This window comes from Cavia porcellus, unplaced genomic scaffold (genome assembly GCF_034190915.1).
Source record: "Cavia porcellus strain 051 isolate PalLab524CR breed Dunkin Hartley unplaced genomic scaffold, mCavPor4.1 scaffold_25, whole genome shotgun sequence".
Lineage (NCBI taxonomy): Eukaryota > Metazoa > Chordata > Mammalia > Rodentia > Caviidae > Cavia > Cavia porcellus.
The window spans coordinates 4191388-4207619 of record NW_026947508.1 but is presented as its reverse complement, the minus strand read 5'-3'; the positions used below and the strand labels follow the sequence as shown (position 1 = coordinate 4207619).

Below are 16232 nucleotides of genomic sequence, written 5' to 3'. Positions count from 1 at the left end.
GAGGGTGAATTCCAGGCCCCTCTCCACTTTCTCCTCCAAGCCACCTGGCTGGTGCTGGAGCCTGGGACACTCGACCCCAGCCAAGGCTTCTTCCAGACAGCCCTGTCCCCAAGCAGCCTTGTTGGTGCCCTGATTGCTGGGCGTGTGGGCCACCTTGTGTGTGCAGGAGGCCGTGGAAGAACACCTCATCCATTTCCTCCATCCTTCAGCCTTGGGCTCAGCCCAAGGCTTCCTCCTCCAGGAAGTCTGCCTGGTCACCTGGCCCACCTGTCTCCTCTGGATTCACTGCACTGACTGGCTTTGGGAACCACCCATGGGGCATGGAAGTGTAGGGCCAGAAGCCACTTTCATCCCAAAGGCTCTAGGCGGGGGTCCACCCCCAAATGTTAGGGCCCTGCCTCTCCTGTGCCCCCCACACACCCGACCTCATGAGGACCCGAAGGGCACAGGGACAGAGAAACTCTGGTTTGTGCCAAGGACAGCAGACTCCTGGGTCTGCACGCTGAGCTGTCTTCCCCAGTCTTCCTCCCTCCCGCATGGGCCTTCCGAGCACGGGCACCGGGCCCCAGGGGACCCGCTCACAGGCTGGGCCCAACTCTGCCTCCTGCCTCCCTGGCCCTCAGTTTCTCTGCCCGGGCTCCTTTCCCTCCTCCTGCCTGGGCAGAGGGGCCAGGGTGTCCTTGGACACCCGCGTGCTGCCCTCTCTGAGCCACGTGGTCAGAGGTCCCCTTTGGGACGGAGCCGGCCCACAGCAGTGCCTCTTGTGCTCCAGGCCATGCCCCTCATTTCGTGGCAGCCCCGGGAACAAGTGCCACATCTCAGGAATGGATGGGGCTGCCACGGGCGCCACAGAGCCGGGTCCTAATGCTTTATCTGCCAGCCGTTTCTGTCTCACCCTGATGAAACATAAAAGTGGTTACCGAGCAAAAAGCCTTGGGTATTTTTTTATGAAGCTGTAATATTCAGGTTTCTAAAACAAGAGGAGAGAGAGAAAGAGACAGACAGAGGGAAGAGAGAAACCTTGCCCGTTAAGCCACTGTATGCATCATCTTGGGAATGGCTTGCTGATGAAGCCCTGACCTGAGCGCAGCTGTACCCACCTAGGGACAAATCCAGAGACCTAGGGCCCTGAGGATGTACCTTCTGCCCTTCCTGCCTAACTCGGCCCCAGGCAGCCCTTCCTGGGGCTTCAGGGCACAGCCCCAGGCGGATGGACTCCAAGCCCTTAGGGACCGCTTGGGGTAAACATTGCCAGATCGCAGCCAAAGCTCTGCCGTGGCCCCAAAGGCTCAAACTTGGGGTTCAGGGCATCACCAAAGTTTTTCCTGGGGCATCAAGGTCACCATCAGTCACCTGGCCTGACCGCACTGAGCCATCCTTTACTGAGTGCCTGGGGTCAGGACGCGTCCACTGTGTTAATGTGTTGTGTGTTACAGCCCTGTGTTCAGGGCCTTAGGGACCCCACACAAGTGATGAGAAACGGGGAGTCAGAGAAGCTCCTAAACGCTTCTACGGGGCACCCCCGGCCCACTATCTTCAAGGCCTGAACCTTGTCCCAAGACAGAGCATCCCTGGCGCTCCCACCAGGGTGGCGGCCCCTGATCTTCCTTCCAGGATGGGGGCTCCAGTGTGAGGTCCTGACACTGCTGCACCCCATACCCACTTCAGGGAGCCCCGAGACCAGCACACAGCACAGCTCAGCTCTGTGGAGGTGGGCACAGTCCCTCGAGAGGTGCCACAGCCTCTCAGGCTGGCCCAGGAGGGCTGCTGGTTGGCCCCATGCCCTGCCCTCTGGGCAGCCTGGAGATGTGCTGGGGCAGGGAGAGAAGTGCTCCCTGAGGACACTCTAGCGTTGAAGGTTCATGGTTCAAGGCTGGCGAGAGCAGAAGTGGCCGATCCCTACAAGTCCCTCGAATGACAAGGACGGGGAGACCTTGGAGGCTTCTGGGCTGTCTTGATGCCCCCCTCCCAGCCCTCACGGTCGCCCTGCCTACCCAGCTGCAGCTGCCCCTCTGTGGGCCCTGCACTAGAGATGCCAGCTTCAGGTAACTCCACAAATCCCGGCTGTAGGTGGATCGGCACTGCCGGCCTGCAAGGAGCTCTCCAGCCTGGGGTGGGCAGGAAACTGAGGCGTACTTCCCAGTGCCTCCTGCATCCCTGCCCTCCCTCCTGCTGGCTCCAAGAACTACCTCAAAGCCCTCCTGTTTCCTGTCTGAAACAACTGCTGCTCCTGGGTTGATTCCTCCCAGCCCGGTGAACCTAGAACCTTGGGCCTTGGCAGGCAGAGGGGAGGCAGGGCAGCCATGGGATACCCACAGAGGAGCCTGGGCTCTGCCCCAGGGAGCCGAGCCAGCAGGGCAGAGTCCTGGCCAAGGCATCCTTCAGCTCCTGCTGGGGCCAGGGCTTCCGGGTCTCTGCGCGTAGCCCTGTGGGCCCGGAGGCTCCTCTGGGCTGCAGACCCTGCGTGCCCCCGACTTGGTCTGTTCCAGGAGCCACAGGCTCCCTGCTCCCGCTATCCTGGGGCCAGGGCCAGGAGGGAAGTGGAATGTGTTGGGTGACGAGCCCAGCAGCTTTCTGGCCACTTCAGTGACCCAGGGCAAGGTGCCCATCTCTTTGCCTCTCAGCTGCCTCGTCTATAAAGGGGGATGATGATGGTGCCCCCAAGAAGAGGCAGAGACCGCAGCCAGGGTGACCTGGGAGTCCTGTTCCATGTCTGTCCTCTGCTGCCTGGGTGACTTCTCCCTGGGGGAATGGGGAGGTGGTGAAAGATCCGGGTGGCAGGCGACCAGCAGTGAGCAGCTGGTGTTCAGAGTGGACCAGGCTGGACTAGAACCCAGCTCGTTGGACACCAATTCCAGTGGCCTACCTAGTACCTAAATGTCCTAGAACTTGGGATTCAAGTGCATGGTGTTCTCCAGAGACCCAGGAGCCCCTGCAGTGTCCTGAGGGCCTCCCTCCAGGCCCCAGGCTCGCTGGCCTCCTGCTGGTCTCTGTGTTTCCGGGATGCCTGGGAAGGAGCCCCCACAGCCTCTGCAGGCTGAGCAGGCTGGAATCGGCAGCCAAGCCGTTCCACAAGGCAGACAGGCGAAGACACACCCCCGCCTCACTCGCGCTGAAAACATTCATTACGCGTTTTAGAGGACAAGGCCAAAAAGAAAAACACTCATTAGAAGCAGAAACAGTTTCCAAATAAGCCATCCAGAATCTGCTGGGATTCTGGCCTGACATGGGGACCTGTTCTCTGGAGTAGGGGACAGGGGAAGGCACACAGGGACGGGCAGTGGCAGCGGAGGGGGAGCCCGAGGCTGAGGAAGCCCCAGAGGGGTGGAGCCTTTCCCGCCCGCTCTTCCCTGCCCTTGGCACCAGCTCTGGCCTGGTGGCTGCAGTGAATGGCCATCAGGGGGCTGCAGTGAATGGCCACAGCCTTGCACTGTCCCACTTCTGACAGCAGGTGACCCGGGCCCTGGCCCTGCTCTCTCTGGGCCTCAGTGACCCACCTAAAAAACACAGTGGCCCAGGGCCTGCCAGAGTGACACAGAGCACCCCTATAAGGCTGTTTGTGTGGGCATTGCTGGGCCTGCTTCCCGCCGAGGGGGTGGTCATTGGGTCACAATTGGCAGGCACTTGGGGCCCGGGCCCTGGCCAGCTGGAGAAGCAGGCTGAGCTCAAATCATCTGGGCCCAGAGTGGCCTGGAGCCTGAGACGCTGCTGTGGGCAGGGTGGCACCTCTGAGCAGTCCAGTGATACCCCAAGTTCCCAAGGGTCATGCCAGTGACCCTCAGGCACCTGTGGGCCACTGAGGCTCAGGACAGATGCCGAAGGGCTGCTCTCACCTCCCACTCCCATCCTAATAGGATGTTTATTAGCAACGAGCAGACAGAGTCGAGGGAGGAGAAGGTGGCAGAGACAGAGACAGACAGAGCAGCAGCACCAAGTGGCTCAGAACATCCCAGTGCCACCAGGGTGCTTGTCCTAACCCTGTCAGAGTCTCGGCGGCACCAACCCTGCATTTCCAGGGCATGGGGTAGTGAATCAGAGGCAGCTGGTCCCTTCCTTGTGGTGAGAGCAGAACCCGGGCCAAGGACGGAAGGAACCCCGGCCATGCGAAGGGCCCTTGGGGGACATGGTTGGAGGCTGTCAGGGGAACGCAGGGAGATCATGGCACGGCCCAGGGATGCTGCTGGACGGGAGGGGTGGCAGGGAAGGGAGGCTGCTCTGGGTGGAAGCCTCTTTATCTCCTTTCTAGAAGACCCACAGGTTGGGCAGGCGGTGGGGTGTGAGGGGCATGGCCAACCCAGGCCTCTGCCCAGCCCCTCCTCCAGGACCCCACGGATGGCATCCTTCTCGGCCTCCTGTCTCAGCTCCCTCCAGGGGAGCCACCCTGACACCTTGCTCCCCCCAGCCCTTTTCCTGGTCACTGGTGTCAGAGACACACTTGGGCCAATCTCGTTCTGGGCCCATGGCTTCTTTCCTGTCTGATGTCAGAGACATTAAACCTGATCATTCCATTAGGATCCCGGTGTTGTAATTAGCCCCGGAACAAGCCGCCCTGAGCTTTGCCGGCTGCATCAGCTCCTGCCTCGCTGGGCTCGGTGTGCAGCCCTAATTGCTTTGGCCTCGGTTCCTTAACCTCCTGTTGCCTGGCCTGGAGGGGGACAGGGCCCCCACACCTTAGCTTCCTCTTTGTTACCTGATCCCGGGACACAGAGGTGAGGGATGGAGTGACAGTTCCCCCCTGGTGCGGAGAGGGAACCTAAGATGCCCAGATCACCTGGGAAGAAACCTGGTCCCCAGCACAGACCTTTGGGGAGGCTCTGCTTCCGGCCAGCGGGAAGGTGACAAGCCAGATGCAAGTGCATCTGTGCCCTGGGAGCCCAGGACCTTCTCACCTGGGTGCCCGAGAGCCGCAGACAGCTGGGAGCCACAGGCTCAGCCCTCACAGCCACCTAGCGGTGTCTGCTGGCAGGAAAGGAGATTTAGTGGAATTAAAAGGTCACAGGAGCGTGATGGAAGAAGGGGAGGTTGGCGGAGGGGGCTCGGGGCAGGCCTGGAGGAGAGGCTGATCCCTAGAGCAGGTGCGGGGGCCAGAGGCCCAGGAAGCCCGTGAGTTTGGGCAGGGGGCCCAGGCCGGCTGGGGCCTGACAGGGGAGGTGGAAGAGGGGGATCCATGAGAGCCCGAAGGAAAAGAACCTAAGCTGGACCCCAGGCAGGGTGGGGTGGGGGCGGAAGGCCAGGATGGAGCTCTCCGGGCCTGTGCTTAGGATCCACAGAGTTCCTGGAGGCAGAGTTTGAGTCTGGGGATGCAACAGGGACATTGTGTGACACGCCGAGAATCTGCTATCGAGGCGGAGACCCACATGCTCCTCCTGCCTCGAGTGAAGGAGAAAACCCCCTGTTCAAGTGTGAAACGCCTTTGGGGTGCATCCAGTCAGCAAGACACCCAAGGAGCACCCCACGACCATGCCAGAATGCCCTCTCCCAAGGATGTAGGTCTGAGCAATCAGAAACCCAGTCGCTCCCATGCCAGCCTTGCTGGGAGTCCGAGCCTGGCCCCCTGGCAGCCGGGCACGGGGCAGGGGAAGAGGATCTTTGTGAATCGGCACAGCCTCCCAGCACCATCTGCTAGGGAACTTGCTGAATTACAGACTTCCGTCCTGGGAACTGGGGGAGAAAGGTCTGGAGGCTGGGGCCCTGGGGCAGCTGCTGGTGGAGGACTTGACCCACCGAGCACAACCTCCCCTCCGGTGACTCTGGGCCGCTCCAGGGCATTGTCCCTGGGACCAGCCAGGCCACTGCTCTCTGTGGCTTGTGTGGCACCTTTCCCCGTGTGCACAGCCGACAGCACTGGGGTCCTGCTTTCCTAGCTGCCAGTTCCCACAGGTCAGAGAGACTCCCTAGTCACCAAGGCCCAACGGTTTGCTGACTTGGACAATGGCGGGCACAGAGAGTGGGACCATGGCAGTCATTCCCGGGGACAGGCAGTGCGAAGAACCAGGGGTGACAGACCAGGTGCACGGGGACAGATTCTACAAGAGCAGCTGTAAATCAGACGACATGCTCAGAAAGGGACTCAGGGCCAGTGCGACTGGAGAGACCCCTCAGACCTTCCCACCCAGACAGCAGCGCCTTCTCCTGGGGAGGATGACCCCCAACAGCTCAACACGCGACCCCCACCAGAAAGAGGCGGGGTGGACCCTGCATAACCTTGCCTCCCCGGCCCAGCTATGCTGTGCACAAGCACACGGGCACAGCCCACCCTTCCACAGGCGTGGCTGGCACCCACCTCACCACCGCTCTCCACAGCAGACATCAACAATCCACCACCGAGCTCCTGCCCCATGGCCACGGTTCCTCCTTCCCAACCCCATCATCAGTCTATCTCCTGCCTCACCCAGAGGAAACCGAGGCACCTTGAACCAGAGGCACCTAGACCACCAGCTCTCTCCCTTGCCTGACACCCGACAACCAGGCCAGCCACCGAGCCAGCCTCTGCACACGCCACCAAGACCACCACTGGCCCAGAGATGCACCGCGCAGAGCCCTGTGTCTCCAGTGCGCCCTCCGTGGACCCTTCCCAGCGCCGTGTCGCAAGAATCCGGGCCCGGCCACCTACCTGAAGGAGCCAGTAGCACCTCCGGTGAAAGGTGGGGATGATGGAGGAATGGACATAGCAGCCGTACAAGCACTAGGGAGAGAGGAGAAACGAGAATTCAGTTGGAAAGAGGGCAGCGGGGCGGGGAGAAGGGAGCCGCGCGACAGGAAGGGGCAGGACAGGCCACGGCCGCCACCTGTGTGTGACCTGGGCCCGAGGCTGGGGTCCGGGGACAGCGTGTGACAAGCACCACAGTAGAGGAGACCTGGGGGCTACGGACCGTCCAGAACCAGGCAGTGGATCCACATTCATGTCAGAGCGAGAAGGGCTCTGAGGCTCCTTTCTGGGGGGTCCCTTGGGGTACAGGAAGGACTGAAGCTCACGGAACGGACTGAGGCACAGGAAACACACATACCCGGACCCGTGCTGGCCAGCTAGCCCCCCAGACAGGAGCGCAGGGCAGATGGGGACAGCCTGGGCAGCACTTGGGGCGCCGGGAGACCCGTTTGATACAGCCCACCTTTTGTTTCGGAATGATTGTTCCTTCACCTGTCTGCTTATCTGCTTTTAAAATTATAATCTTGCATCTGTTGCAGGGGGATTTGGCTCTGCAAAACAGGATAGGCCGGAAGGGAAGGGTAGGCAGGACTGCAGATTCCAGAAGGGCTGGGAGGTGGCCTGCAGGACAGTGCTCAGGGGTCCTGCACCTGGACCCAGGCAGGTGGAGTGGAATGGCAGGTGGGCTGCACCGGGGCCCTGCTTCGGGGGGGGGGCTACACTGGGGGACACAGGCTTGCCAGTGAGACGGGCAGGGGTTAAAGGGTAACACCAGATGCAAACTGGAAAACTGAATGGGAGGGAGGACGGAGGGGCCAGCTGCAGGCAGCCCATCCGTTCGGAGAGGGCGCCAGGCGCCCAATGCCAGGGCCCCACGACAAAACCAGGACCAAAGCCTTCAGCTGCCAGGTGCCCCTGGCTTGCTGTGTAGTGCAGCAGAGCCACGCAGGACATCGGTGGGGAAAGGCCTGCCCCTCTGTCCATGTAAACCTCCCGGCAGCCCCCACCGGAAGTGGCCAGCGGCTCTCATGTGAAGCTTTTATCAGATGTCAGCCGCACCCCCAAAAGACCAAGTGCTATTGGTCCACTCAGCGGCCACCGGAGTCCTGCCTGTCTGATTAGCAGAGTTGAAAGAGAAATCATTTTGGACTCTGGGATTTTGGCTGTAAGAAAATCAGATTTCCAATATGTTAGACCTTTTACAGATCGCTGTCAGCAGGGATTTAAGCCCTGTACAACAAACCAAACAAACAAAGCGGAAATTAATTTAAACGATTCCCTTGCAATTCTTGCCCACGAAAATGTATTTATTATTAAGAAGGCAATATTCTTCCCCGAGTTTTCTGGTTTGAAAGACACCGGGTTCTGTTTCTGTGGTTTTGCATTTTGTTTTTGTTAGCTTGCTTCTGTGCAGAAAGTGGTTTCTGTCTGGACTTCTGCTAGAAGTGCTGGCTACCGTGAATCGACTTCTCCCTGCTCTTTCTGGGAATTGTTGAAGGGCCTCTGTCCCTGAGAAATAAAAGCTGCTCCTCCCCAGCCTCACCCACTCCAGACCTGAAAGGCACAGGCTTGGTTTCCAGCATCCCCCCACCGATCCCTGCTGCTCAGCCTGGATCCGGCTCCAGCCTCCTTGAGCCCAGGACCAGGGCTCCGTGAGGGGTGAACCAGAGCCCCCTGCCCAGCCCATGAAAACGCGGCAGCGGCGGCAGCCAGTGGGGCCCGTCTCCCTGAACACCGCTGCCCATCTGGCTGCCAGCCCGGCCAACCCAGGACTACAGGACTCAGATCGTCCCGTAAGCCAAATGGAAGTAAAAGCAAAACAGGGCTGTCGGCACCGGGGCTCATGCATTTTAATCAGAGGAGCCCTGGGCCTGGCTCGGAACTCTATTTTTAGATGTTGTTCCTCTAGCCACAGTGGCGGTGATCCTGTATCTCTGGTCTCATCAGATAAGAGACAGAATAAGGAGGAGGAGAGGGAGAGGGCTGGGGCATGGAGGGGCATCCACAGAGGAGAGGAGGGGACCACGCGAGGTGCTCACGAACTTGGAAGCCCCAGGGCACTGCCCGTGTGGCTCTGTTGAGCATTCTGGGTCACCCCGAGTTCTGTCACATCCACCTGTCCTCCTGGCCAGGGCTCTGGGGTAGGGAGTCCTAGCAATGGGGAGAAGAAGGGCATTGTGTCCACCACTTAGCAGCCCCAGGACACTGCTACCACCATCCATGCCGCAACTGCCACCAGAAGCCCGCAGGGAGACCAAGCTGCTTGTGGCACCCTGCAACGAAGGACTTGGAAGTCACACTAATGGACAATCCTGCAAAATGGCTCTTGTTTCCCACCTAGAGCCTTGGGCTCAAGGAGACCATGGGTCCCCTCTGCTGTGAGCTGGGGACACAGGGAGAGATTCCCAGAGAGGCAGGAGCACCTTGGGGCGGCTGGCCACTCACAGCTCAGAGGCTTCCTGCCCTGCCAGGCTAGGAAGCAGAAGCTGTTTCCCTGGAGAGGAGGTTGGGCACTAGGTTGCTGGGGACAGTGCCTGGGCCCAGGGCCTTTGTGACCACATCGGTGGCTGTCACCAAAGCAGGCAGAGAGGCCTCAGAGGAGCCCTCAAGGCTGCACAGAGGAGCAGGGTAGCTGGGCCAGAGAAGGGAAAAAGGCACTCCCAGAAGTGGGAAAGCTTGTGGTGCAAAGCAAGGCTTGGTCCAGGCTGGAGGGACGCGCAGGTGAGTGGGTCACCGTGGAAAGTGCTCGTGAGAGATGGACAAGGTCAGATCACAGAGGCCCACTGTGAGGAGGGGGCTTTTCTCCCTACCCTGGAGCTGTCATGGACTCGTTTGCATTTTGGAAGCTCCCTGTGACAGCAGTGTGGACAGCGGAGGCACAGGGAAGGCACGGGGCACAATGTCAGCCCGGAGGAGCTCGGGCTCACGCTGCAGACAGGTGACGTCATTAGCCGTGGAGATGGAGAGAAAGGTGCACCCTAGCCCAGGTTGCTACTGGCCAGGCAGGGACACTGTGGCCCCTTTCCCGGGAACCTGTAGGGTACAGCAGACTGGAGGCGGTGTCCAGATTTCCATTTGGTGACTTTGGGGAGGTTGTAAGATATCCAAGTGTGACCCTCCGAACCCATAACCTGCACTGCCCAGACTGGGCTTGGATGGTGGGCAGCAGTCCAGGGAGGGCGTCCACCCAGTCTGATTCCTTCTCAGGAGACTTCCCATCGGGGCAGAGCAGGCTGGGTGCAAACCCGCCGACCAGTCCCCAGAACGTGACAGAGGAAGCCTGGCCTCCCCCGTCCCCACCTGGCCTCTTCCCCTTCCATCGCCACGAAAGCCCGGACCTGACCCCAGGCCTTGGTAATGCCTGTGTCAACATCCTCACTTTGAGTCTCTTCACCGATTTCCAGTCTGTATGACAATGTCATTACCAGGCCAATTGGGGATTAATTTGCACAATATTTCACGAGGCAGTGTATCAAATCCATTCCCTTTACCCACTAATCAAAAAAGCAATCAAGTTTGTCTATAGTGATTTGAGTTATACAAACGTCTGGTGTTTTTTGATCAGTCTGTGGGGTCCCATGGGGGCTCCCTGGGCTGAGCTTTCTATCTGGGGGCTGTGATAGGGTTGGGGGAAGAGCTGTATCTCCATCTGTGGATTCAGCTGTGTGTGTGTGTGTGTGTGTGTGTGTGTGCGTGTGCGCGCGCGCGCGCGCGCGCATGCAGGACGTGTACAAATGTGTGCCTTGGGTTTCTACAGCTACACAAAGGAAGACAAAAAAGGAAACAATCATAAGAACCCAGAAGAATGGCGCCTTCAACAAAAGCCACTTCCAGATGAGTCACACCTGGAACTTAAGGGCCATTAGCATGACGGCTGGGCCAAGGAATTCTTCTCTTAAATACTCAGAATCAGGCTTATGAGATTGTGAAGGCTGAGTTTAATTGTCAATGTGATCGGCTCAGGAGCTGCCCAAGGGATTTGTAAAGCACATCTCTGGGTGGGTCATTCATGGAGGGGTGACCTTGGTCACTACGTATGGCCCCTTCTTCACAGCACTGTCCCCTGCTCTGCTTCCTGGCCACTATGAACCAAGCAGCTCTGGTCCACCACACTCTTCTGCCATGATCCTGCCTTGGAGACAGCCGGCCATGGACTGAACCCCCGAAATCGTGAGCCAAATTAAACTTCTGCTTCAAGTTATGGGTGTCAGGTTATGTCCCAGGGATAGGAAAGTGACTAAGGCAGACATTATAGAACTTTAAAAAACCCAGAAAGATGAAATTACAGGGGCAACCAACAGCCAACAGGAGCTCCCTTAGTTCAAGCCCCAGGGAGCGAGTTACATTTCTAAGGGTGGCACACTGTCCACCCTCCCTGAGTGGATTTCTCCACAGAAGACTCAGTGTGCCAGAAAGGGTCCCCCAGGGCAGGCGCCAATGGCCACAGTGGGCCCAGGAAGGGGGCAAGGGTTTCATTGGGCAGGACATTGGGATTCAACCAGCTCATTCAACAGGGTGGATTCTCTGTCTCGCTGTTTCTCTCTGTCTCTGTCTGTCTGTCTTCCTCTCCCTCCCACCTCCGCTTTGCCCTCTCGAGCACCCATGGCCCTGAGCTGAGCCTGGCACATGCTGGAGGCCCTGGAGGAGCAGATGGAGCCCAAATAATTCTGCCAGCCACGGCTCAGCCCTGTTGAAGCTGCTGCTCACAGCTTCCCAAGAGGATGCTGACTCAGGGCACCCTGAAGGCCTGGTGCACCCTCCACTTGGCCCGTTCTAGCCTCCCAGGATGGACACTGTCCCTCTGCCTCTGTTCCTCAGGTCTCCTCCAGGAGCCTCTCCGGCTCCAACCATCTGGACACAGTCCTCAGAGATAGCCCACCAAGGCAAGGAATCAGTGCTGATGGCGGTGGGGACCTGGGAGGGTGTGGGCTTGGCCAGGGGTATTGGACACAGGTTCATTGCCCTAAGCATCCGGTGGCTTCTGTCCCAACCACTCGGGCCTGCTGCTGATGGCAGCAAGTGGGTGTGTCTGTGTCCCCATGCAGCTTTGACCCTGAGGTTGGAATTGTACATGATTCCCACACCTCGTGAGTGTTATTTTTCCTGTGAACTTCTGAACCATCAAAAACAAATGTAAGAAACATACTTAACTCTTGGACTGTTCAAAAGTGTGTGTTGGTCTCAGCTTGCTGACCCCTGGCCTAGCAGAGCGGGAAAGCTGAATTATCGGTCCTTTCTAAAGCTCTGCATTGTGACGGCCGCGTGGTAGATGTAAGCAGATTCCCACGTGATGTGGGTGTCCGAGCAGGGTCAGGAAGGGGCCACAAAGCCCAGGTGTGAGGAAACCACAGAATGGTTGTTTAACAAGTCAGCGTACTAGGACCTAATTTTGTATACTCGCTCTCTGGGCCTGCGGCGGGGATGCTTGGTCTCTTTCCCTTAGAGGAGGGACACAGCTCACAAGCCCCAGCTTCCTCCCGTGGAGGCCTTCTCTGGGGGACCATGACCCCCACAAAAGGGGGACAACCCCCACAGAAAGAGTGGAGATCCAAAAAGCCAGAGGTCTCTACTGACTTCCCCTTGCGTGAACATATGAACCACTTCTCACACTTGCCAAGGATGGCTGGAGAAAGCTGCCCAGGTCTCCTCAGACTTGTGTTATCCAAGATGGCAGCTAGTAGTCCCCTGTGCCTGCCCAGATTCGAATTTAGATGAATACATTTAAATGAAAGGAAAGCTTTAGTTCCTTAGTCACACCAGCCATGCCTTAGGGTCTTGTGGCACAACAGCGGCTACCCTGTTGGGAGACATAGAATATTCCATATTCCATCCCCACAGAAGCTGCACTGCAGGCTTCTGCACTGGAGCTGGGGTCCAGGTCAGAGGTGTGTGGCCGCGACCCTTGGAGAGGAGCCCAAGGGCCAGGATTTGGGGAAGTCAGGGCTTTGGGGAGCGTACAGGGAGCTGGAATGCTTGAGGGTTGGAATCTGTTACTCTACCCGGGCAAGCCTGACTCAACCTGTGAGGATTCCCAGGACCTTCTGTGCCTTCTGTGCCTGTGGTAGAGGAGCCTCCCTTCTGGTCTCTCTCAAAGCCTCCTCTAATGCGGGATAATACCTGCTGTGTCCTCCGACAAGGGTGTTTACCACTAATCTCCTTCCATAATCCTCTTTCCCGAGGATCCCTCTGCCACCTCCCTTGCAAGCAGTCCTGCGTTAGGCCCTGGCAGCCAGCTGAGAGACAGGTGGGTCACTGTGATGCCCCCCGAACTTCCTGGGGATTGCCCCGGAGCTCCCCTGAGACCCCTCTTTCCCCCGGCAGTGGCTGCACAGAGGTGCTTATACCCGGCGCAGAGGTTTTGATGTGGGCTTATCTCCCTCGCTTCTATCTGGTACACACAGCGCCAAGGTGACTGGGTAAAGTGTGCCCGGGAGTAAAGGAGAATGGAGAGGACAGCCAGGAAGCAGGGACCATGGCTTGAGCCTGCCTGAAGGAGCCCAAGTGGCAGGGGCAGGTGAGAGGCAGCTACATTCTCCAAAGGGCACCCTGGCTGGGCCAGGCAGGGTGCATGAGGAGGGGCATAGGATTGATCTCCCAGGACAAGGGACAAGCCTTCGTGGAGGTCCTCTTTGTGTGCAGCCAGAGCCCCTGTGCTCCAACACCCCCAGAAGCGAAGGAGCTGAGCAAAGGTGTGAGACCCAGCCAGACAGCTCTGAAGTACCCAGAGGGGCCTGGTGAGGCCTTTTTATTCTGGAGTTCGGAGAAGTCACCCAAGAGAAAGCCACATTTGCACTGAGCTAAAAAGCCTGAGTAGAAGATGATGAGCCGGAAAGCAAGGATGCTGAGTCCCCTCCGGCTTTGTCCTCTGAGTCCTCGGTGTTGGATCAGGCGGGGCCTGCCGTGACCTGGAGTGTCCTCGGAACCCTCTGGAATCTGTCACAAGCATTGACAGCCGGCCTTGGGCACGAAGCATGGCTCTGGGTTTCCACGCTCTGCTCTCCTCCGCCAATCAGACTTTCTGAAGCAGATTGCTGGGGAGGGCTGTGGCGGCTCCGGACCAGAACTTCGGGTCAGACCCCTCCTCTCTCTCCAGTCTCCTCGCTCTGCCTCCCCCACTCGTTTCTGGGTGTCTTCCCTGTGCCTTCCTCGGTCTCCCCACAGCTGAGCTGTCTTTACTGGCAGGGAGTAGAGCCCCGCTGTGACCTAAGAGGCAGGAAACCCTTTGCCCCTTCAGGTCTGGGGTGATATCACAAACCTCCCTGGGTGGCAGGCCTGGCCTGAGCCTATGGTGGAGCCTGAGGGACCTGGCAGCTCCCCTGGGCCTGCATAGAAGGCCCATGCAAACGAGGAGACTGAGGGAGCCCAGCACAGTGCTGGGTTTCCTGGGCACGGTCAAGGGCAGTTCCTTCCCTGCCAAGGCTTGGCATGCCGGCCTGAGGCCTGTGCCCTTGTAAGAGCAGCTGGGGTAAAAACTGCCAGTACCCTCCAGATCTGCAAACAGCGGTGGGCATAGCAGAGCCAAGCAGGCCTGCTGTGCCCAGGGCACCCCGAGAGCTGAGACAGACTGGGGCCCTGGAGAAGAACCTGTGTGGGCTGAGGGAGGCAGGGAGGTCCTTCTGCCCATGTCCTCCAGCTCACAAGTGGCTGCCCCTGGGCATCGTCCAGGCGGGGCAGGACTCATCCAAGGCCACGTGGCTTGGGAAAGGGCATGGATGGCCCTACTGAGTCTCGTCTGACCCCAGCGCTCTTTGCTCTTTGCAGGCCACCCCTGGACCGTCTCTCGGACGTCTGTGTCGCTGGCTGACAATCAGGTCTTCTGCAGGGCCTGCAGTTTTCACAAAGGGACGAAGTCCCGGGGTAGCTTCTGGGACCGTCCTCGCTGAAGGATTTGGTTCGTATTAATCTGAGATTAGACCGAATGATTCAATTCGCATGCTGCCTGCACGAGCACTGGGCCTCAGAACTCGTTAAATAGTGAATTGCTTTAAAACAGCTAAATGGATTGCAGTCTGATTCGGCCTCCAGGGCTGGGTGACAGCAAAGATTTGGAACATTAGATCATCGTTGACCAGGCTCTCGCCCGACTTCTCCTAAGACAACCTGCAACACCATCTCCCCGGGCACTCCTGCAGGCCAGGAGTCCGGGGCCAGGCACCCAACCTTCCCTGGACACAGCCCTGAGCACCACACTCTTGGGGCTCCTTGGGGTGGGGCTGGGCCCCAAGCATCACTCTCCTCCCTCCGGCAGTGGCCGTTCCCGCAGGACTTTCACCTGGCCTTTCCTGCCCTGGCCAGAATCTCCATGCTTCATGCTCCAGGAGCCCCGAGGGACAGAGAAGGTGGTTCTGCCCGAGACTTCCTGCCATCCTCAAAAAGGGGCAGTAGAAGCCATCCCTGGAGACGCGTCACGACCTCCCTGGCCAAGGTTCCAGTGGGCACCGGAACTCTGGTCACTGAGCCTAGGAAGAAGCCTCCAAGAGTCGAGACCCTTCTCCTAGGGGCAGAAAATCTGGTCCACAGGCTGGGGAAACACAGGGGACCAGGTGGCCTGGGCTGGCTGAGAAGGGTGGGTCCTCTGAAGGGGAGGAAATTGAGGGATGGATTGGCATCAGAGTGGAACAAAGGTTGAGTGGGCAGGGAAGCGGGCAGTGGGACCCCTGCCACCTGCAGAAGGCACCTGTGGCCTTTGGCCCCCTCCACTGCCCTGCACCTGGATGGGCACCCAGAGCATGGGGGTGCGCTGGGACTAGGACGCCTTCAGTAAGTTGAAGCCCGAGGAGACCACACGGGTGGCACTGTGACTCCGGGGCTGTGCCTGGGAGAGAGGATGGGTTTATATGGTGGGGATGAGAGGAGAGTGGGAGCTGTGCAAAACCCCCAGGGTGCGCCATGGAGGGGGGACCCGCTGGAGTTCCCTGATATCACCATAGAGAGTTTTGAATTACTTCTTAGCTGTGCCCTTTGAAGAACTAACTGGGAGAGAACCCGAAGAGGACGCCAGCACGTGGCTGGAAGTCCAGGGGAGGAGTGGGGGAAGGGGGAGAGTTGGGGGACAGTCCTGTGCCTGGGGCCCACAAAGCATGGGTCCCCCATGCCAACCTGGGCTCCCTCCCTGGGGCCCACGGCGCCTGTGCAGGAGAACGCACCGGAATCCAGCAGCCGCCAGCCCAACGATGACATGAGGGAGGACGGTAATAAAAATTAAATGAATTTTTAGATAAAAAGGCATAAAAATCACGTTTAAAGATATAAATAAAATCCCTGGAGCTTTGGCTTTATTGTTTTTTGAGGGGTTCCCAGATTAATAAATTAGTGGGCATAAAATGGACTAATAGCTAAAAATTGGTAACGAGGTAAATGTGGATTTGGACCCCAGGGCTCTAGGATTGGCTCCAGGTGTGACTCCCATCATCAAGGCCCGGACTCCGGCTCCTTCTGCTCAGGGTCAAGTCTGGGGAGCCAGGGGCCCTCCCCGACCTCTTGGGACCTTCAACCAGGCCTCCAGTTGACCATACCAACCCACAGCACTAGTCAAAATGCTTTGGGGAACAGGCAGCCTGCCGCGCAAATACCAGAGACCAGA

At 58.7% G+C, this 16232-nt stretch overlaps 1 protein-coding gene across 13 annotated transcripts in view; it reads right to left on the bottom strand.

The window, feature by feature from the left end:
- Camta1 (calmodulin binding transcription activator 1) overlaps positions 1–16232 on the bottom strand; it is a 734954-nt gene that overhangs the window by 197084 nt on the left and 521638 nt on the right. For 11 of the 13 annotated variants that reach the window (XM_063235416.1, XM_063235417.1, XM_063235418.1 and 8 more), the window contains one exon: positions 6614–6685. The exons of the other annotated variants lie outside the window; for them this stretch is intronic. In XM_063235416.1, coding sequence (XP_063091486.1) covers positions 6614–6685 — 72 coding nt within the window. The remainder of the gene's footprint in view (positions 1–6613; positions 6686–16232) is intronic. 13 annotated transcript variants of the gene reach the window in all.